The sequence below is a fragment of the Lytechinus variegatus genome, chromosome 2 (assembly GCF_018143015.1).
Source record: "Lytechinus variegatus isolate NC3 chromosome 2, Lvar_3.0, whole genome shotgun sequence".
NCBI lineage: Eukaryota > Metazoa > Echinodermata > Echinoidea > Temnopleuroida > Toxopneustidae > Lytechinus > Lytechinus variegatus.
The window spans coordinates 7,456,994-7,481,366 of NC_054741.1; the positions used below are offsets into that span (position 1 = coordinate 7,456,994).

Sequence of the window (24,373 nt, forward strand, 5' to 3'; positions counted from 1 at the left end):
AAATGGGGTAAAAGGGGGGGAGGGGTCATTTCCATCCCATGGTATCCCTGCTGCACGCACACATTTTGAGTCGTGTGGTCCGTTCGTTCAAAAGCACAGGTCATCCGACCACAAGCACGTTCCCAGAGACGAAGGCTAATCACTACGTTCCCGACTCAGCTCAGGGAGAGGTCATCAGCAGCGGGGGCCTAAATGTTTCTCGTGCTCGCTCCTCAAATACAGTGTAAAGATATGATGCTGTAGCTCATGCGATATATAGCATGGTAACATTCCACCTCTAGTTCTGTCAAAACGGATAGCACGGTGAACATGGTGAAGAAGAAGAGCGAGAGACAATTTTGAGATATATCTTCTCGTTAACATTTCTTAGAGCACAAGCTGTGGAGAAACTTTCATCAAGTTTCGATGAATGGTAAGTCGACTTTCTTTCATCTTGTGTTTCTTCTTGTTGATGTGATTTACTGTTTGGGATGTAACGAGAAAAGTTTATGGAAGGCCATCCATCATGTCTACCGTCACGTCTACGCGATTTGTCGTGAAGACTATAAAGTTCGGAGAATGGATACGGATGAATGAGGAAGCCGTCTTTCGTTAATCATAGTCCACAACAACAACAACAACAAAGAGAACATAAACAAAACAAGAGCCTTGTTGCATACTATTGCCATATTTTCATTATGAGTGCCGCATGAGCCCTCATTATTTAGCATTGTACAATTAAATGACCATTTTAAATCATATCGTAATTATTATCCATGATGATCTGAAAATATATCCCTGGTTGACGCCCAAAATAATAGTCAATCGAAGTTTTTAAAAAAAGTTTTTTCCGACGTGATCTTAAAGGAACAACAGTAAAACAACAGGAGGGGATTCTTTGGTAATTAAAATACCATATTTAACATGGTAGAGTTACTACTTTTATATAGGGTGTGATTTCGAGAGCTTTACGGTTACCCATGGCGAAGAACCCCCATACCCCAATTTCATCACTTCATTGATCATGTTAGTAGGTGACAGAAACATGTTCGTATTGGCATGTCTTTTGTTTCATTATCATAACGCTCACCCTACACCCAGTCTTGGTCCTCAAACTGTGTTATTCATGGTCTGTATGTGTGCCCGTGAGTTGTCAATGAGCTATTTCCTGCCCTGTTCTGTACTTTCATGAAATTTATATCGATTGTAATTCAAGTTTCCTCGTTTTTGTTTCATATGCCACAAAGTACAATTCCATGCGTATAAACTATTATACAGATAACAAGAGATATATTCATATTTTACCATGTAGGTCCATGATTCTACTGAATGCTTTTTGGTAAAAGTTGAGGCGGTATTGCTATTAGAAAATGACTAGAGATTGACTAGAACATTATTGACGGGTCATGCACATTGTATATGTCAAGTTGCAGTTGTCAATAAAGTCAGTTGATTTGATTGAAGTAGTCTACATTAAAAAGTGCCATCACTCTCCTCATTTTCAAGGCGAAACCCGAGGTTTTTGCCTACTCTAAAGTCAACTCATTAATCCTTATTTTTCTCTAGTTGTACCAGTCCTAAGGAAAAAACTAAAAACACAAAACAAGCACTGAGTAATATTCATCTCATGTAGCATCAAGATACGTGTGTATGTGTGTGTGGGGAGGAGGATGGGCGTCTTTATGGCTTCGCCAACAACATACCTGTGCAGGGGGGGGGGGGCTTGGTGCATGGGCATCTTTCCGGCTCCGGTAATTTCGAAATTAATACAACACAAAACGAAATCTCAATTTATATTATCCTAATTACTAACGAAATAAAAAAAAACCCTCAGAAATCATGTAAAATTAAACACTCAAATTAAGATTGTCTTATTTTTTAGGCAGGGAGTTGTTTTAATATATTATGTAGTGGTAGTATTGTTAAGTAGACTTAACCGATAGCATAAGCCCAAGGCTTACAAACTCTGCAACTCAAACTAGATGGATTTATGTGTGTAAATTGTATCCGACCTTTCTCCATTGTGTTTCTTTTATGATAAATATGTTCGTTGAGAATGGACGGTTTTTACTTGGCAATGACACCCGTAAAGAAAATAGAAATACAACGAGGTGTTAGCTTTCATGCCTGGCTTTCATGTTTCCATTCTGAGCGCAGAGCGGAGTTCCTTTTTTGTCCCACTGAACTTGGTATGAATGGAGGTGTAGTATGAAACTGTTTCTTTCTAACCAATATGTCTCGGGCAGGGAAACATAACGGTGGCCATGGTCGTAAACGTCGCCCCGCCCCTATTTTGAAAACCCCCTTTATTGCAAATTACTAATAAAAGCTCCACCGCCGAAAGTATGCACCTCGGATATGCACCACAATAATCCTCCAAATCCAATTTTGATTTGTCATTAGCCTATATGCCCTATGGTTTCATTAACCTTTACTTTATTGCATCCTGTAAGAAAGGTGCAGGGCCATGGTCACCAAATAAATAATCATGAAACATATGGTTCATACAGCATACTTAATTAAAGACAATAATTTTGAAGGCCTTGTGTTTCTGCACCTTATAGGGTCAACTCTCCACCCTTCATCCGTTTTCCTTTTTTATAACCCTTTAGTCCTTCACCCCTTTGTCATGTTTGTACCCCATATTCTCTACCTCCTTTTTCTCTTTCTCTCTCACTCTTTGTCATAATCATTCTCTCTTTATCTTCCTTGGTCTCACGGCCCCCACTGACCCCCCCCCAAAAAAAAGGGGGGGGGGTCAAGAAGTATTTAAATCTGAATGAAGAGATATTTCCCCTTGTCATTCGTCATTCTATTCTGAAAAAAAAATGAAGTAGCAATGGTGTAACAATCCGATACGGGCACCAAACAAAGGAACTCCCCTCTCTTATTCCTCTTTCAAACAATAAACCTCAAGCCTTAATGCTAATATACATGTATGTACTATACTATTATAACGCTATCTGACGCTAATATACGAAGCTGTATATACCCTGCTGTACGAGCTGTAAAAATAAACTTGACATCTTGCCATCATCAAGCCCGGGAAGGAAGTCTGAATATACTGCGGCTTCCTTCGAAGCACGTCTTGTTCATAAACCCATATGGACAGGTCCAAGATGTTTAGAGGTCACCTGCTCATAAAGAACAGTGAAGAGTAAACATAGACTATTATTAAAATGTGTAATTATGATGTTTTAAATATGTGGTGGAACTTTAAGTTGGCTAAAACAATGTGTTCTCTTTAGAGCACAAGGAGTAGTATTCATGGTCAACGTAATTATATAATTATGATACACCTGCAGAACTAAAAGGATATACCTGGGGAGCATTTCATCAATATTTTTGTCTGACAAGTTGTCAGATCTGATAACTTTATTTGGTTTTGATTGGCTGAGAACCACTGTTATTATGGTAACTGGCGGATAAAACATGACTTTCCGGAAAAATGTCCAACGAGTCCTTTTATGAAACGTTCCCCTGATCTAAGGGAAATTATTAGTTAAGTGAGAATGAGATTCCTCTGATGGTGATCTGGCAATTCAATAGAAGAACGATTTTATTGTACCCAAACAATGTTGTACATGGGGGAGGGGGGCTGGGGGCCATGGACCTGCAATTTGTTTTACGACCGATACGCCATATCTGCATGCCCCCCACCAAATTTTTGGCTTATATACGTCACTGCATGTACCCAAAGATGGACCTGGTAGATCCGAGGTGTAACATGCGACTTTTGTATAAACAACAACAATAACGTCATTTCTACTTATTGGTACTGCGATCACCAATTAGACATATTCACCTATTGACCCCCATCTCTTGTATTTTTTTAAATTTAAAAAGTGGGGATGTCTTTAGAAGCCATGATAAATTTATATACCGTTAAGATGATTGTAAAATGCAGGACTAGACCATGCAAATCGCAATGCAAATCGCCATTAATCGCCATTGAAAGCAGATGGTTGGATTGGTCACCTGCGACTTAAAAAAAAATCGTGCTATTTTAATGTGAGTCTACTCTCCGACTTCAACTCTTCAACCACCGATCTCTTGTTTTTTTCTGCATTATTCTCCCCGGCACCTCATTCTCAAGAAACCTTTCAATGACATGCACCCAGACACCAATTGATTGTGTTTAGATGTTTAAAACCTAAACGAGGATTGTTGTTTTACCAAACTCTTGAAGAATGGGAACAATTGTCCATTCAAACAACAAGACACTTGAAACTGTCGAGGGGAAGAAATTACTACGTTGCTAAAGGAGTATATATATATCCTCATAAAAGACTACTTTCAAAATAATGTGCATTGGTCATAGTGGTTTTATTTAATTGAAGAAGCTCTGTTACTGGAGCATTCATGAAGCTGAGTAACTTGTCTGAATGAGTTCAAATTCTACATGTATACATGACTGTGTTTTTACTGTCTTGTCCTTCAACACAAAGAGTATTTTGAAAATAAAAAGATATATAAATTTCATAATAATGTCAATAATGTATATTCAGATTTCATGAGACAGTGAGCAAGTCGCTTTTTAGACAGTCGATTCTCTTTTCTTAATTTTTGATTGGTATTTTGTTTTGCTTTGCCTGCTGGTATTCACTTCAATTCAATAATGGTGTAAACAAAACTTACATGCATTATGATGACAGTCAGAGCCAGGTGGTTGACAATCGGCATACTTATATGGCATTTCTGAATCATGTTAGTTTCATTCCATTGTGTCAGTGAAATATCAAAGAAAAATGGAGTAATATATATTTACAATAAAATTCGACTGCTATACGCAGCAGCAGCAGCAGCTTGTGAAGGCTATTACACTGGTTTGTTTCCCTTAAATTTCCCTATAGGCCTATGCAAGTTCGACTTTAAACTGGACAAAAGTAAATTTAAAAACAGGATCGAATTTGATATCAAGGACGCATTAAGGATTAGGATTTACTAAATGAAGAATCTTTGTAGTAGGTCCATGGTTTAGCTGACACTTTTTTTTATTCAGGCTTTAAAAGCAACATTAATATCCAGTCATATCCGATTTGCCCTATTTTGACTCGGGGAGACCTCGCTAAGGTTTGTCGTGCCAATTTCCGCCCACCATCCTGTTATCACGGGCAACCACCATACATTTTTGTGATATTCAAAATCAGGTCATAATTATGTCCACTGAGTAAATATACCTATATTTCCTAATATGAACAATTTAAAAGGACGTCGTATAGTTCATTTATACAATTATAGCCTACATGTTGATTAGTCCTTATTTGAATTCTATACATTTTTAATGGGATTCCCGGAGTGAACCCCTGCACTTTTTTTTTCTTTTTTTTTTATAGATTCGTGTATAGTTTTTTCTTGCTATGATTCGTTTGCCTAATCATTTACATGAACGGCCACTATTTTCACCTGACCCTACCCTAGCTCCGCCCTTCCAAATAATGCATTCTTATGTCGCGGGGGTGAGGATATGAAGTGAATCGAAATTTGAAACTATCAAACCACCACGCACGACTCGATGCCGACGTATATTCTCTTGACAATTCAAAAAAAATATAACCAAATTGGAATATATATGCCCACGCATGTAATCTGCATGAGTCATACTCCTATATTTGCTCCTTTATTCTGAGGTAGTGGTTTTGTAGAGCGATACACACAACCCCATCTCATAGGCTGTTCGAGTCAAGTACACCAAGAAGTCGAGGTTCTTTATGCCTACATGTTCTATACCTGTCGCCTAACAAACAAGCAAACAGATTAATCATGTACCTTTAATGCTTTATCAGGCTTTTTGATTGAGAAAGAAGATTGCGTTCTTGTATAGTTTGGTACAATCTGATTAATTAGAGATTAAACGCAAATTGGCGGCTGTACTGATTACAGTAGAAGCTGGGTAATTTCTAAATAGTTATATGCCAGATAGGCAGCTGCTACATCAGAATGATATTTATTTCAAAAGATTGATACAAAAGTAAAGTTCACCCCGAAATTAAGTTTGAATAGAAAAGTAACCAATAAGGCAAACCAATAAGAAAGCTATGTTACTGTTTTATTCAGGATGTTGCAGTGGAGTCTGCATGGGGGCGCTTAAACTGATCAAGAAGAAAAAAAGAAGAGGAAAAAAAAGGAAGGAGCGAAGTGTGAAATATTGTATTTTTTAAAATATTATGTTAAAATCTATTGGATATTTGTAATGAAAATGTCGAAATTTTTGCTCACTCGCTTCGCTCGCTCGCAACCTTTCGATATATATTTTGCAAGCGACACGCCACCTCTTGCCCCCTCAAAATTGTTGGCTCATTACGCCACTGGGATGTCGGAGCCGATGATGTCATGTTCCACATTTCATACTTTTCCTGCAGTACATGTATATGTATTTTGTTTCATGAAATTTTTAATCAAGTCATGCATGGTATCATCCAGTTTTTGTCGAGTCGAATTGGGTAGATCGTTACTACACTGTGATGAGCATCCCTGAGACCTGAGTTTAGTAGTGTGGGTGATGATTATGGCCATGGTATGCGGTGACAGTCATATTTTTTGTCCATACATACATTCTTTCTGCACGCACATCTATACTGCATCTTTCTAACTCTGAGAATTCACGAAGATGAAGAACGGATTGAGAAGTATAAAGTCACACTTCATAATTGCTATGCCAATAATGAAATATTACAATGACACCGAAGTTCGATAATAATAAATAATAGTTACATTTATATAATGCTTCAAAAATAACACACTTGAAGCATATTGAAATTCGCATTACATTAATATTTTATTTTGTGACAAAAAAAAAATACATGTGTTTCGGTGATGATGTCACACACTGTCTTAAGTTTTTCAAAATTACCAGTAGGTCTGGGGGGCGTTTCATGAAAGGACTTGTCGGACGTTTTATCCGACAAGTCCCATTTTATCCGACAGTTACCATAGGAACAGTGCCTCTCAGCCAATCAAAATCATGGAAAGATGTCAGTGCTGACAACTTGTCGGATGAAAATATTGATGAAACGCTCCCCTGATGTGAGTTCTACTCCAATCCACCCTAACAAAAAGTTTATTCGAATAAAAGGAGAAAAAATCCAACAAGCATAACACTGAAAGGTTTATCAAATTCTGATTTAGTTTAGTTAGTTTAGTTTACTCCAACGATGTTATTTAGCCGAAATAAATTTTAAAAGAGGCACCACGAACCATTAAAATAATGAAATTTATGCATTTTATAGGGACAGCTGCTAGCTGCTTGTATAAAACTGTAAATTCCTCAAATGTTTACCAATATTTTTCTTATTATTTTTCTGCTATTTCTACAACAAACTTTTCGCCAGGGTGAACTTCCCTTTAACTCTTTAACATTTCGTAAATGAATGATAACCGTGTTCAGGACGGGCCCTGGGGAGAGAGGGAGGGGGTGGCTGCCGAATTGTTAATGAAAATAAACTTACATCTACTGGTCTTCAGTAGATTTATACACAAAGAACAATGTGCACGTATATTCTCGTCTGTAATTAAAGGTTGAGTTTATTTTGTCGAAACAAAGAGAATCATTCACACGACTGATTATCGGTTAATCATTCGAAACAAATCCATCGTAAATCGCCATTACAAACAATTTAAAACGCTTGAGTAAATAGTCATTAAAAAGAATGCAATAAACAAAGACTTGCCTAATAAACATGATAAAGGTCAAAAGTTTGTTTGAAGTTTGACAAATCTTACGAGATAAAAAGCTTACATCTTTAATCCCTACTTTGAATATGAATTTGAATTTTGATGAAATTGTCAGTGTTGCGCTTGTTGGATTTTGGATTTTTCTCTTTTGATTCAAATTAACTTTTGTAGGGGTGGACTTGTTCATAATCTAAATTGACTTTCACGATAAGATTGGCTCTTGCTTTAAACTCACACGCACACACATAAAGATTTAAATGTATTCTCCAGTATTGACAAATTTTACAATGGGCATTGGGGGGGGGGGGACAAAATGACGTAGAGAGCCTATCGGCCTAATACAGGGTTCAATAGTACGAACCGCAACTCCCTCTCGCCCTAATGTTTTAGAATGTTGGAACCACTGCCTAGAATTAATGGAAAGGGGTACTTCTGTATACGGTATGGTTATAATCTGGTAGTTAGGTTAATTGATACTCACCTTTACTCGTAATGACTCTGCGTGTTACCAAATTTAATGACCTCGTTAGAATTAAATGTCGGTTAATTAGTGAGTTGTGACAGACTTTCCCTCTCTACTGTGGCTTTTATGTCACATAGCGCTCAAATAGACATGTCCTTCATGACGATCATTTTATAATGCACATTCATATATTTTTTTAATCAGAATTCAGTAATTTAGCATAATTCTGCGCACTTCGGCTTGCAATGTTTACTCATGTAATCACGTCACAGCGCGCTATCACGTTTTGGGTACTTTCGTAAAAACGCATCCTCTAATCTACGAAGATTATAGGTCTAAACATTAGTTATTTTGCATACCGGTAAATCACGAAAAGTCGCAATCTTGCAAATAAAATATAGTCCTTAAAATCTTCCTGTTCGGGGGTCAATTTTTATAAAAATTTCAGCTCGCGCTTCGCGCTCGCATTTTTTAGCGAGACAGGTACGTATTCATATTACAAAAGAATGATTATGATGTCCTTTTTCAGGTCTGGATAGCGCTTCGTGCTCGCATTATTTGACCAGTGAGATACACATCAGTTTAATGGCACTGTCCTTAAAATGTTTCTATTAGGTCAGTATACCTGGCAACTGGCCAGGCGCGCTTCGCGCGCTCACTAAGTGACTCAAAATTATTGCTGGTGCCCCCCCCCCAATGCCGTGACCCACGGTACGCCACTGCTTAACACACTTTACCCAACAGTAAAGATTTTTTTTTAATTACAAGCGCTTGATGTAAAACTATAGTCAGATAGTTATGACGCCCCACGCCAAAATACACACGCACTAAGATCGCAATGTATGCGTGCAAGTTTAAAAGTCTCACCCTTCATATAATCCTGTATTAATTTGAATGTAGCAAAGTGGTAACGTATGAAGCATTGTGATATCCGACAGTAAGATGTGTTTCGGTAGCTCTTTTGCATTTCGTAAAACTAGAGAAATTCCGGCGGTGTTCCATGAAACTCTTGTGGTAATTTCAGACTCTATACACACAAAAAACTGTGCCCGGCGGTGCGAGGGTGCTAGTATGTTCTCAGTGACAAATTATATTTATTTTGTTACGTAAATTGATGATTCGGCTTTTTTTGCCTGTATTTCTCGAATTGTTTAGTTACATACCCAACACTTTTGTAGAAGCTTCCTAACAGCATATAGGCCTTGCTCCAATTCTCCATCAAATTGAGCAAAACGTTGCAACGTAGTGGCCTTTTGACCTGTAAGATAATTGATAGTTAATTGATTACGAAACGGTAGCACTCTGTCTTCTTCAGCCCTTTAATCTCGGGAAATGAAACACTTCCCTGTCATCTTCTCTAAAACCTCATCCCCGACACTTGTCTTGATGAAAGATGAGGCACAGAAAAGGAGGTGTTGGGGGGGGGGTGTAAATCCACAATTGTGTATCCGGGGGGGGGGGGGTAATCCACAGTCGCGTATCCAGGATTTACCGGGGTCACCTTTATCATGTTTTTTTTCTAATGGACAAGCCAAAAAAAGGGGAAGCTACCTAGTCACCAGTTACAGGGAGCATTTTCCCCTACAAAAGTTGTCGATGAGCAAACATGACCCCCACTCCCTCACACACACCCTCACACACACGCACACACACCTACAACCTGGTCCGCCATTACTAGTCATCATTTCATTTACTATAATTCTTGTTTATATCTATTTCTCTGACCATGCTGACTCTACCTGTCCTGAGTTATGATTTCTTTTTTTTTTAACTATGTACTTTCCATGCATGACTGAAATTTTGTAAATAAGATTGTTTGGGAGGGGCTCATCATGGGCGTTCTCTTTTTTTTCCAAGTCATTCCGGGGTTGTATTGCACAGGGCAAGGAGAAGTCAGACTAGGGATTAGGAATGCATTATATCATTTGGAGACCGTTTCACGGTTTCACAAAAACTGTTTCCTATACAAAGTTCCATGCCAATACCAATTTCAGGTTGACTTAAAGGACAAGTCCACCCTAAGTAAAACTTGATTTGAATAAAAAGAGAAAAATTCAACAAGCATAACACTGAAAATTTCATCAAAATCGGATTTAAAATAAGAAAGTTATGACATTTCAAAGTTTCGCTTATTTTTAACAAAATAGTTATATGAACGAGCCAGTTACATCCAAATGAGAGAGTCGATGATGTCACTCACTCACTATTTATTTTGTTTTCTATTGTTTGAATTATGAAATATTTTGAATTTCTCGTCATTGTCATGTGAAATGAAGTTTCATTCCTCCCTCAACACGTGGAATTCCATTATTTTAACGTTTTGTGCTTCAGGCAAGGAGGTTCTAATCGTCAAATTCGTAAAAATTGAAATATTGTATAATTCAAACAATAAAAAACAAAAGAAATAGTGAGTGAGTGACATCATCGACTCTCTCATTTGGATGTAACTGGCTCGTTCATGTAACTATTTTGTTAAAAATAAGCGAAACTTTGAAATGTCATAACTTTCTTATTTTACATCCGATTTTGATGAAATTTTCAGCATTTTGCTTGTCTGATTTTTCTCTATTGATTCAAATCAACATTTTTCTGAGGTCGACTTGACCTTTAAATAATGATATACCAAGTGCAGTGATTTAATACCATATTCGATCCTATAAATGCTTTGACACGTCCATGTGACTGCGTATCTTGGTGAAAATTAGTATTGCTTACTTATTTCAGGAAGGGTGAATAAAGCCCTCGGAAGTGACTGGGCTATGTTGCGATTCGGATTTCTACAAGAAATGGAAGAGGGGTCAATCAAGTGCGTGACAGGTTCTGTCCGCGGTTTAAGTAGACTAATAATTCAAGATTAATACTAGCAATACAAAGCACCTTAACAGCAGACTTCCGAGTCATAATTATAGAGAAGAATGATGACTCGGGGAGTGAATGCATGTCATTAAATAGTTTATAAAGTTTCAGGTGAGTTAACATGGGCATACACGCGTATTTCATATTATGTCTATTTAGAAGTTGAAAAATATTTATCTGAACTTATAAAAGATCATTACAAATATTAACGAGGAGCGTATCTTATTTACGGATAGTTGAATGCTTGAATAATTTTCATTGGGGTAGAGTATGGAGAGAGAGCCTTTGGAAAATACTGCCAAATTTTGTTTTCATTCTAGTATGTTTGTAAAGGAATAGGAAAGGTATCGGTTTTTTGTTCTGCAAAACCGTTTAATATTAGCAAATTGTGTCCTTCTTAAAGATGTAGTGAAATGGAAACTTGTTTTGTTTTCTTGTTTGATATTAAAATGGGGGTCAAATAGTTCTCAGGGAGATGATGGGTAGTCCAATTTTGAACGATACGACAGATGCTATTGGACCTCCACTGGGGGCGCCCTTTTCAAAAGAAAAGGCCAATGTACAAATATTGTCTGGGAAGTATAGATGACCTAAAAACCGTCGGTCCTTTGGTTGGTTACTAGTGAGAACAAACTTGGCACTGGTAGACAGTTAACTTAATCCCTTGTATCTCTGAATCTAACTAGCAGAGAAATAAATTATCAATTTAAAACAAATGAAGAAAATCAAACAATAAACGGAGTTATCTATTAACATTTAGATGACAGATATATAAAAAAAAACATGGAAATGACATGATCAATCACTGAAAACCAAAATTAATTTTCAAATTATTCAGTATATATTTTGATAAGTGCTTTCATTAGTAAATCCACTTTTGTCTGCTACTGAATGCATTCACTGCTTTGGCCATGCAGGGTATATAGGCTCTGTATGATATAGGCCTACATAATGATAGGCTAAGTCATCGTCGTGTTCGGAGGGTTTTGTTATTATGAGGTGTAGGCCTCGGTGTTTTTACTTTTCGATCTGCGTTAGCCTGAAAGTACGTTGATATACTCATTTCAATCCGGCTTTCGTAACGGATATTCTACTGAAAATTGTTTAATACATTTAACATACTTTATCAGGGATGAAATTTCACATGGGCGCATGGTTGGAATGGTTCTTATAGACTGACAAAAAGCCTTTGCTACTGTAAATAATAGTGTACTTTTCAAGAAATTAGAAGTGATGGGTTTATTTTTTGCATGTGTGACATGGTTTAGTTCTTATTCGTCTAATCGTCATCAATCAGTTAAAATGCAGACGGTACTGATTCACTCGCTGCTAAATGCGGAGTTCCACAAGGAAGCATTTTAGGCCCCATTCTTTTATGTGTTATATTAATGATATGTGTACTTGTGTTAACGAATCTAAATTGATTTTTTATGTTGACGATAGTGTCTTGCTATATTCAAATAGAAATCATATGACAATTGAAGAAAAACGTAGTGCAGAACTTGCAAATTACATCGAATGGATGACAGACAACAACAAGCTTTGTTTACAGGTTGGGAAAACAGAAAGCATTTTATTTTTTCAAAAGGAAAGTTAAAATATACACACGATTTCAGGTATAGAATTTAGTGTCATCGATTATGCCAAACCGTAAATACTTTACACCTACAGTAATTCGAGAAAACGAAGTGAGCGAGCATAGAATTACATCCATGCATCTATGTACTTAAAGGTCAAGTCCACCTGTCCACAATGTTGATTTGAATCAATAGAGAAAAATCAGACAAGCACAATGCTGAAGATTTCATCAAGATCGGATGTAAAATAAGAAAGTTATGACATTTCAAAGTTTCGCTTATTTTCAACAAAATAGTTATATGAACGAGCCAGTTACATCCAAATGAGAGAGTTGATGATGTCACTCACTCACTATTTCTTTTGTTTTTTATTGTTTGAATTATACAATATATCACTTTTTACGAATTTGACGATTAGGACCTCCTTGCCTGAAATACAAAATGTTAAAATAATGGAATTCCACGTGTTCAGGGAGGAATGAAACTTCATCTCACATGACAATGACGAGAAAATCAAAATATTTCATATTTCAAACAATAAAAAGCAAAAGAAATACTAGTAGTGAGTGAATGACATCATCGACTCTCTCATTTGGATGTAGCTGGCTCGTTCATATAACTGTTTTTGTGAAATGAAGTGAAATTTTGAAATGTCATAACTTTCTTATTTTACATCCGATTTTGATGAAATTTTCAGTGTTATGCTTGTCTGATTTTTCTCTTTTTATTCAAATCAATTTTTTGTTGGGGTGGACTTGTCCTTTAATTAAGATGATTGTTGTTGTTTTTTGTATATAAATATGGTTTGTCCGTCTATAGATAGGCTCTATTCATAGAATTTCCAAATGTCCGTCAAATATTTGTCTCTTTCTGCGGAATAAAGCTTGAAAATCAACCTTAAAAAAGAAATTCCCGGAAACTCATTAAAATTATAAGGAGTGGAAGCACTTCTCTTTTAATTAGGTACCAAGCTAAATATTCGGAGGTGGGGTGCGATACAAACTTCCAAAGTACAAAGTCACCCTACTTTCCGTCCACACATCAACGAACGAGTAAGTTTGAGGTCATTTCTAACATGCCCTGGCGACCCTCCCGACATCTGTTTTATGAGTAAAATATCAAGATTGAGGGCAAGTAAGTTGAAACGTATTGATAATAAAAATGTACTTTGAATTCCTGTCATTGCAAACACGGGTATTAATTGTTCTAGAATTACGTTTTGCATCGGTTTTCGTGAGGGAGTCCTATTACTTGAGAAATGACCGCCCTGGTTTAAATTGTTCGGGTCACTTATACGATTTTCTTTCAAACTTTTTTTTAATACGAATGAATATTATACACGGGGTCAATACCAGTTTTGTAAAAACAAGTAGAATGTCGCAATATCTTAATATGAAGAGATAAAAAAAGGAGGAGTATGGATGGGGTAAGGAAGGAATCGCAATGAAAATTATTTGTCTTGGTATACTTCACTGTATAGTCTTAAAGCTACACGCAGCGACACCTGCGAAACCCACTTTAAATCGATCGATGGAACTATCGTAAAATGATTTGGTAGGTCTTGGACGGTGACATCGGCGAAACCGTCCACAATCTCGTCACCGGACTCGGCGCGTCTTTTGATGCAGGCCTGGAAGTCCACCTTAACCTGAATTATGAAAGCGCGTGTTATCATTGGTTAGGCATCTATTGGTGTTGAATTTCCCCGTGAAAATCCACTTTCTTTATCTGGATATGGGCACTTGACCATTGAACTTCTCTGACCTGATAAACATGAAACCTAGGCCTATTGGGGAAAGCCCCTATGACAGATGTCGCTTTAAAATGAATCCCAACTGTGTAAACAGTCCCACATCGTATAGAGTCCAGCTATTTCTTTATCCATAGGGGCGTCGTATCAATTATTGTACTTTACTTGTATGACGAATGAAAAGTAGATTCTGGATATGGGGGTGATGACGTTTGGGGTCGCTTGAAATGGGGTGCGTTTACACCAGGAGGTCAAACTACTGTATAACACCCGCGGTTGACGAGAGATTTAAAGTATGACGCAGATGTCTAAAATTGCATCAAGTTTGGATGAAGCTTGCACGGTGAAGGGGGGGGGGGCAGGTAGGCGTGGGGCGGGTGCCTGTGTATTTTATCGGGGCAAAATTGCATTTTTTTTTCAATTAAGTAATAGAACTATTGAGGTTTATAACCCAGCTTCTTGCTTCTTTTCATCTTTTGGCTTCCTTTCCTATTCCTCTTTCATCTATTTCTCCTATTTTGCTTCACCATGCACTTAAAAAATATAGGGCGACCACCCCTGCCACCCCTGACAGCTTACAGTTCAATTTGATCTACCATGTTTAGAATGCCTTAATCACGTACATATTCCAATGAAACTAAAATTAGTCTGGTTTCAGGCAAAATTGATATAAAATGATAGCGTGCATCTACTTAAATCTCATTTTTTCGCGTTGTTTGTCTGTTATTCTCTGCCGTTGAATTTCTTTTGGAATTATATTTCCTCGACGTCTTGTTTTAATATAAGCATACAAATTGAAGAAGAATATGAAGGATTAACGAATGTATGAACAAATAATATTAATTTTTTTGCGGCGTCGCATGATAGCCGGTACGATCCCTCATTTGTCAATACACAACTTATTTTTTTTTGTTGGTGTACCGTGATTTTGACAGTTTTTCCATATTGCAGACTTGAATATTTTTTTCATACTAAACATCCCTTCAATATCCCAAATAGAGCAAGCGACGAGGAGAGAACCCCCCCCAAAAAAAAAAAAAAAAAAAAAACCTTGAACATTCACTGGTGAAAGAAGGTTCATTTTCGACGACCAGAATTAAGCACAGCCATCCCCAATTGCAAGAACAAAGCCTGAAGCACAGAGGGTACTATGCCAAAGCTTGTGGTAAAACTCCATTTATGTAATCAATTCAATTATCTTTTTCTTTTTTCAACTCCGATTCTTGGACACCAGACCATGAGTAACAAGAAAATCATTTTTTGTAAGAACTTCCGGATACGCAGACAGTTTGGTGAGTCAAAGACAATGGATAAAAACACATATTGCTTCAAGCATGGAGCTATGCTTCAAGTTTATAAGGGAGGGGAAGACTGTCTCCTTCCACCTGCTCATTCTGACCCCTTTCCTCCAGAAGATTAATTATACATGTATATGGGCATGATGGGCAGACATGCATAGTCAAATCTGGTTGACTCGCCCCCCCCCCCAATAAAAAATCTTTCGATTTGAAGACACCCCCTTTCACACCTTGAAAGTTGAGGGACTAACAAGTCTCATTTCGATTTTATCCCCCGCCCCATACATTATTTTTATGGAAAGGGGTGGGGAGAAAGTGCAGGGAGGGGGAGGAGTTTGAGAAGGGGCTGGCAAATAACTAGCGAAAAGACTGACCATGTTATTTGACCAAGCTGAGAGACTCGCAACTCAAACCCTTGTGATTGATAGAAAAAATTATTTATGCGATCAATGCATCAGACCTACTCATATGTTCACATGCAGGTAATGGTCTTCTGCCGGCGAAGTGGAGAAAGAAGAAGACTGAGATAAAATAGAATGTGTTGTGGTAAAAGTCGCCCCCCCCCCTCCGAAAACGACCTAACAAACTTGTTGGGAAAATCGATTTGCTGATGTTTCTTTGTAAATCATCTTCATGTAATGATGAAGATATAGGGTATTCAGTTTCGTTATTTTAGTTTGTATTGCTTTATTCTCCGTCACTTGAAATCCTACCCCAGCAACAGAGTGAAGGGGGGGGGGGCGGGGACTCGGGTACTCCTGCACTTCGTAGTATTATACAGGATAACCACAGGTCTATGCTACATCCATTGTTATATGTTTGTATTTACGCCTTTAATATGAAACGGAAACATTGTTTCCTGTCTGTAATGATAATTGGTCTCTTGTTTTGTTTGTTTGATTTCTCACCTTCTTGGGGTTTTCCGTTCTTGTAAAAGGCATCATTACCCAGTGGTCTGGTAGGAATAAAGAGCATCCGTTCTCGTCTATTGCGAGATGCCTTATTTTCACACCTTTTGATAATGCCTCATGTCTTGAATGGGCAGACTACAAAACACAATCAGACACAACAATACAAGGCGCGCGACCAAATAACTCCTCCATGGGGATTGTTTCATAAAGCCGTTCGCAAGTTATGAACGACTGGTAACCCTTTCCTCCGCCAAAATAAATATTTTGTAGCTAAGAACAGCATCTAAACATGGCTTTACTTCTGCACGACTGCATCAAACTTCTCAAAGCTCTCATCGGCACAAGTGAATTTTCATTTGAAGAAACGCTTACCTATAGTAAAACAAAGGTCAAACAAAGTGAAGCAATGAATGGGCCTTCAGATTCATATTTACAGAATATTACAAAACAACTAGGTATATACATATCACATATTATTACAATAGCATAGCTAAAATGAACTAAATGATCAAAACATAATTTGATTTGTCAACAAAAATTATTAAAAAAAAACAATAATAGGTTTATAAGTGTCTGTGGAAAAATTATGAATAAAATGAAATAGAATAAGAATCAATAAATTAAGAAAAGATAGGAAATGAGAAGGATTATTTAGCTGAGATCACTAAATCTATTTAAAGGAATATCAATCAGCAACACGGTCTTTTAGCGATAATTCTTGTTACTTTTCATTTGGTGTATGAATACATTGATATTACCAGGGATGTGTTGAGCGTTGTCTCCCAGGGGATTAGTCTTCTGACTTTGAAACAGAGGGTCGTGGGTTCGAATCCCAGCCATGGCGTAATAACCTTTAGCAGAGAAACTCATCCACATTTTGCTGCACTCAACCCAGGTGAGGTGAATGGGTACCCGGTAGGAAGAAATTCCTTGAATGCTTGAGCTCCCAGGCAGCTCAGCTAAAGCTGGGCTGATAATGATAGCAGGGCCCGCTGGCAGAACAGTTTTCGAAACTGAAGTGGCTACCCTGGGTATATATACCTATATTATTATCATTATTATTATTATTGATATAGTATTGGTCATCAAAGATTCATTATCCTGAGACACTCTTATCCGTTTGAATTTACTCTGTCTAATAGTTAGAATAAAAGCTCTTACTCTTCACAAATACTCTTTCATCAAGTTTGATCAAGATCCTTGAAAATTGGAACCTCCTGAATGTGATAACCACTACCGTACTTTTTGGAGACAGGGGGCAGAGTACCCCTACCTCGTCCTCAATATTTTTGACGATTTCTTTTCTTGTGAAAAGAATTTGGCCGGGAATGTACTTTTAAAGTGGTGATGAACTTTGAACTCGGTGACTTTGACCTCTTTTTTGTGGGAGGGGTAAGAAAATTTGAGCCCCTGCTAACGAGATTTGCCATCTACGCCAATTATGATTGCTTTAGCATTTGAGTCGTTTAAATGTTCCCCCTTCCCGTATTTAATAGGTCAGACGTGTATTTCCGTCCTTGTTTTATCGACCCTCTCAGAATTTAAATTAGGGGGTCTAATTACAGTTTCCGACATTTCGTTTCCGTAGAGGATGATTTTATTTCATTCAAAACACATCAGTGAATATTTTGACACGTCACGAAACATTCAAGTAATATCATTGATATTATTTTGCACGCAGTTTCAAGTAAAGAAAAATAATTAAAAAAATAATGTTCGACAGTTTTGAATGGAACGTAATATGTATATGGTCGTGGTATCACTACTGTTTATAGAGCAAAGAGTGCCCTACAATACTTGTGCAAAGATAAAATTTTATACTTTTATAATTCTTACTTTTATTTTGTGACCTCATTTGAAAAGGGCAGAACTGTCGACTTGCAGAATAAGGAAAATTATTTTGAGAAGGTTTGAATCGAAGCATAATGGATTCTTGTAAGACAAAAAAATAATAATTAAGCTGAGTAAAAGTGTGAGCAAAATAAAGTTACATGACAGATAGTTGTAAATTGTACATTTCGACAACTAACTTGAACAAGTCACCCCCTCTAATTGCGCGTCTGTCTTTAAATTTCAACTGTCATGGCTCCTTTAATCATTCATTTTTGGTACATTTTGCGAACATACTACACCAGACGAACTGCCATTCATCTCTACATGTTGAATGGACCCCCGCAGCATAGCATGCAACAGGGCAACGGGTTGTCCAGGAATTCTCTCAGCAGTTTGATGGGTTGATATGACAGGCAAGCTTGAACTCGTGTTTTCGCCCGACTTTTAAAGGGGTACACCCGGCTGAAATAACCAATATTATTATTATGTATATTTGAATGGACAGTGATGAATGTAATGATCTAGTATGATGAAGCAAGTAAAATGATAAAAATGTGAACTTTAAAATTGTCCATTAATTCGCTGAACATGCAGTTTTATGCAATATTATGTAATGAGAGGATCGCTGTCATCTCTTTTTTTGGGGGGGGGGTTAATGTTATCAAATCACAATAAAACCTATTCGAAATGTGCCTGCTCCAAGAATGTAAAAGACGTGCGCCCAGTGGTCATATTTAAGCTTTGATAGGGTGCATGAGTTTGACATTCAAAAATAAACAAGCAAAGCGAGTTAACAATATTAAGTTGACAAGTGAAAATTCTAATCTACCATGCAGTTATAAATGAAATTCGGTGGAAATTATGATGATGAAAACGAGCAATTTGACCAAAAATACCACTATTTCAAATTCATTTTTATCAGAATTGCTCGAACCCTTCAAATGTGTAGTTTCTGTCATTGTATGTTTCTTTTTATTTTGTATACAAAACCCTCTTTTCGATTGTTGATGTCCTCCTTTAATCCCGAGTTTCACCACCCGTTACCATGGTTACTCCTCCATATTATCTATAATCTTTCAAAATGATTGTAATCTTTTTTTCTGCATCGCCTTGTTCCAAAGTAAAGAGTGATGTATTTTCAGTGGGCGGTATAGTGATGCCCAGTAACGTTTGTGTGAATATCAAATCGACATTGATTCTTTTAAAGTCGACATTATTTATGATCATGACGTTATTACGAGCATATCATGAAGTAAAAATATGAAAACAAGCATCAATGTGATGTTTTTAAAGAAAAAAGGGTCTGTTTATTATCTTGTTACGATATGAGAAAAATATCGAGGATAAGGTAGTTTTATGACTAAGTCTCCAAGAAGAAATTCACCCTCATAATCTTCATACGCACAAGACTCGGTCTCTTTTGCATATATTTCTGATTATCTGCTGATGATGTGAAATATTCATCTATATTTTTCTCTAATAGATTTGGTTTATCCAGAGCTTACACTGAATTTCTTATTTGGATTTTAAATTTGAGTCGGATTTGTTAACTCATTGAGAATGCTCTCTATTTTTGTTTTTCTCATAATCATTATCATCATCATTACCACCACCTTCACCACCACCATCGTCGTCATCATCATCACCACCACCAACGCCACCACCACTACCACCCATATTACCCAATTTCGAAGCGTCATCGCAGTCGCCGTCATAATCGTTATTTCATCATGCTCCTCGTGAATTTCCTTACCAATATCACGATATTACCGACATCACCGTTGTCACTATCATTGCCCTCGCCATTTTTATGAACGTCATTCTCGCTATATAAAACTGAGAATGAGGATGGTGACGATGGTGATGATGATGGTGATGATGATGATGATGACGATGGTGATGATGATGTTGGTGATGATGGTGATGATGATGATGATGATAATGAATATTAAAATCATTATTATAGTGACCATGAATGCCCACAACAGCAACGGAGGTGGTTAGGATCTTTGTTTCATCAAAATCTGTAGGCCTATATATTTTGGACCTTTGTCATATTCATGATCCAATCACGTACCACTCTCGAGCATGTCGAGTGCACGACCTCTCATTTTCCTTCACTTACCAACCAGCTGTGGAACCTGGTGTGGAACAGTGAGACAATTATCAATCAAACAAACATAAATTATCAACAATATAAAGATGCTAAGTCAGACTCATTCCTGTATTATGAATGGAAAGACCTACTGTGTGTCGTGCGTGCGCTCAGAGGGGGCAAATTTGAGAAAAGAGGAATTTGGGGCTTCGAATTGTGAACACAAGCTGTGAGAAAAATGGTCATATGGACCCTCTCTATCCAAGGTTTCTGAAGATGGCTCATATCACGTGGAATATTCAGCGAGGCAGGATATTTAAAGCAAATATCTAGGCTTTTTAGTGATGTATCATTTACTGAAAGTAATTACCAACTCTCACTTCCCTGGAATAAACGAGCATGCCATGTTTGTAGCCCCATCACTAGCCACGTCAGATATCGTAGGTCGAATCCCCAATCAACCTTGGAGCTTTGGTCTAATCAAATTATTTTGTATAAAGAGAATCCAGAGAATTTCTTTTTAAGAATTGGGGTTAAGATAAATCTGAGAAATCTGAGAAACCGAGAGCATAAATATTGACCTTAAACGGACAAAAGCAAGAAACTTTGGAACTTTCATTTGTTTGGTGAGGAAAACTAGGCGTTCCTTGTGGGAGACAACAAGCCATTAGTCTCGGGAGTCGTTGTAGACAAGACAAACACAGCCACATTCTCCAGGTGAATGAAATCAATAAAATCCTAGATCCCCTCGTACCTAGGGAGTGTACCATCTGGTCTGCGATCCTCTACCCTGTTAGCTTCCAAATGCTGACCAGTGTTGACCAGCAAAGGTGTTAGATATGAGCAGTTGTTGGTATACTCATGAACCTACTACTCTGGGTATATAGTAACCCAGGGGGCTCCCGGCCGCGTAGCGGTCGGGAGCCCAGGGGAGCGTTTCATGAAGGGACTTTGTCCGACAAGTTCTGTTTTATCCGACAATTACCATAGTAACAGTACCTCTCAGCCAATCAGAATCAAGGAAAGATGTCAGATCTGACAACTTGTCGGACAAAAATGTTGATGAAACGCCCCCCTGGTGGGTGTTTCATAAAGCTGTTCGTAAGTTAAGAGCGACATTAAGAACGACTGGTGATCCTCTCTTACGCGCTAAACCATCGCCTATGGTGTGTACCATTTACCAAAAGAAAGGATCACCAGTCGTTCTTAAAGTCATTCTTATCTTACGAACAGCTTTATGAAACACCCACCATGATCGTACGTGCAATTTGGCATACTCACCTGACAAGCGTTAAATAGTTAAAACAGAAATCAAGCACTTACCACGATTATATGGATGATGGTCTAACGAGTGGCAGTTTTTCTGACATCTGGGCACAGACTGGAACCTCAAAAAACGAAAAGTTCTCTCCTACCCCCGTCTCGATCGGCCATTTTGTTACAATTCATAACAAAAATGGCCGATCGAGACGGGGGTAGAAGGAGAGAACTTTTCGTTTTTTGAGGTTCCAGTCTGTGCCCAGATTTCAGAAAAACTGCCACTCGTTAGACCATCATCCATATAATCGTGGTAAGTGCTTGTTTTCTGTTTTAACTATTTATTCGGAGAATTATTTTACTTTAATTATTCACGCTCTTCGCGTTTTCCAATAAGCTTCATAAATATTGCCTCTTAGAGCACAAATCGAATTCTTATCAACAGACCGACTTTGACCATTATTTTCTATCCTTCCTTGATTTATAGGTATTCTACGACTTACCACGATGATGTCACGGAAAAGGAGATGCTGCTATGTCTTCACGGCTCTCGCGTTCACCTGTGCATGCTCAGTGGTATTTCCACCGCGTGACATGCGATCGGTGTTCACCGACTACTTGACGCGCACCCATGGGGAGACGCGGAGGCTTCTGCAGAACAATGTCGTGAAATCGGCTTCCACTGCGGAAATTCGGGAAGTACCAAAGAAGGAAGCGAGTAAGAACGAGAAGGAGAAGTACCGAGTGCCGATCTTTTGGGACGACGGCGAGTTCATGAATGATGACGAGCTCGAGAAAGATGATGATCGTAGAGATGAAGAGAAAGGGCACGTGGTCGAAGCAAAGAGTGCGCTAACTGAACCTCACGTAGAAAGGAACAATAGTACCAACGTCGGCAGTGGTGCCAAAGACTCGGTTAAGTCGAACCAAAGTAAAAATATACCTGGTAAGACACAAAAAATAAATGTTTCAATGAATGACGGGACGATGGCGGTCCTTGATTACAAAATGTCTCAGTTCCAGACAGTTAAGTCAGCGGTTAAATCTCAGAGTGAAGAAACAGGTGAAACAAATGAGACTACTAACAGGGTCCTTCCCGTTCACCTCCTGATCGTAACCCAAAGAAGATCAGGCTCGAGCTTCTTGGGACAGATCTTCAACCAGAATCCCTGGGTCTTTTTCCACTTTGAGCCCCTGAAACTTCTTGAGATCAAGAAACGTATTTATCCTAATGCTTCATATCTTCTCCAGCATTTACTAAAGTGTCGTTTTGACAAGACTCCTTACCTAACCGATTTCTATAACAATGAAACGCTGCATAGAATGTCGAGTAAAGTGCTATGTTCACCTCCCCTATGTATGACAAATGTGGATTACAATAGTATGAGGTCTAGCACCGTCAAGAAATGCAATCCTCTTGATCCCAAGGCAATGGCCAGCCTATGCAACCTACACCCACACAAAGTTGTGAAACTCATTCGTCTATATAGCGTCGAATCTCTAACGCCTTTGCTAAAAGACAAAAGTATAAACCTTAAAATCATCCACCTCTTGCGCGATCCAAGAGGGACGCTGTCTTCGAGATCGAAGGAGAATCACACGAGCACCAAAGAACTTTCCTTGGGCAATACTCTCACTCATGATGCTACATATATCTGCCGTAGGATGAAACGCAACTTTAACTTTGTCCAAAAGAACCCGGAACTTCTTCGGGATCGATACCTCAGGATCAGGTACGAGGACATAGCTACCGATCCTGAGGGTTGGACCAGGGATCTTTACAAATTTGCAGGAATAGGGGATGTCCCGGGAAATGTGTATGATTGGATCCAGCAAAATACACACGAAAGCACTTCGGAGGATGCGCGTGACATTTATTCTACGCACAGGAACTCTTCGGCCAATGCGCAGGCGTGGCGCCATCACGTGACGTTCCCAGTGGTCAGTGAGATTCAAAACCATTGTGGTGGCGTGATGGAGGAGGCGGGTTACAGGCTAGTCAAAGAAGCTTCTGACCTGCAAAGGACTAATTTAAGTTTTGTTTCCCCAATTACGTGATGTTTATTCACGAATAACTCGTCACGAATCTGTGACATCTTGTATGTACGATGCAATAATAGTATGTGATGATCATGACATTTTTTAAATGATTTTTTTTAAAAATTATGGCGGGCTCGTTGTAGGGCTTCCGGTTGTGCGGGGTGGGTACATGGTTTAATATTAGTGATAATGTTTTGTTTCGGGTTTTTTTTTTGGGGGGGGGGGGGTGGGGTCATCATTATTTTTTTCACATCTCCCTATGTGTTGTATGTATTTATTCATTATAGTTATTTCGTTTCACTCATTGTTCGTTTTGCAAGGGAGGGGCAAGGAACGGGGCACACGTTGTGAATAATGCCATTGGCATGCTAGTTGATTAACCAGACATTTTTTTTACAATTTATTTGAATTGTCAAACAGCTTTTGCGTGGGTTGCGTCGTTGTCGGGGATGAATAAAAACCTTTGAGATTTTCTTAGTACAGTCTCAAAGCCACCCCCTAGTCATTTATTTCATTTTATGGGGTAGGTTTATTCTTTATATGCAAATATGGAGTGCGTGTTATTATCTTGTGACCAATTTTACTCTCCGTTTTCAAAACAAAATAAGTTTTATCGATTTATAAAAAAAAGTATTTTCGT

At 38.1% G+C, this 24,373-nt stretch overlaps 1 protein-coding gene across 1 annotated transcript; it reads left to right on the forward strand.

The window, feature by feature from the left end:
• Nucleotides 1–40: 40 nt before the first annotated feature.
• Nucleotides 41–24,347, forward strand: LOC121407197 (carbohydrate sulfotransferase 1-like). Its single transcript, XM_041598155.1, has 2 exons — nt 41–412; nt 22,181–24,347. The coding sequence occupies exons 1-2, from the start codon at nt 406–408 to the stop codon at nt 23,749–23,751; spliced, it is 1,578 nt and encodes a 525-aa protein (XP_041454089.1). The 5' UTR covers nt 41–405; the 3' UTR covers nt 23,752–24,347.
• Nucleotides 24,348–24,373: the final 26 nt, after the last annotated feature.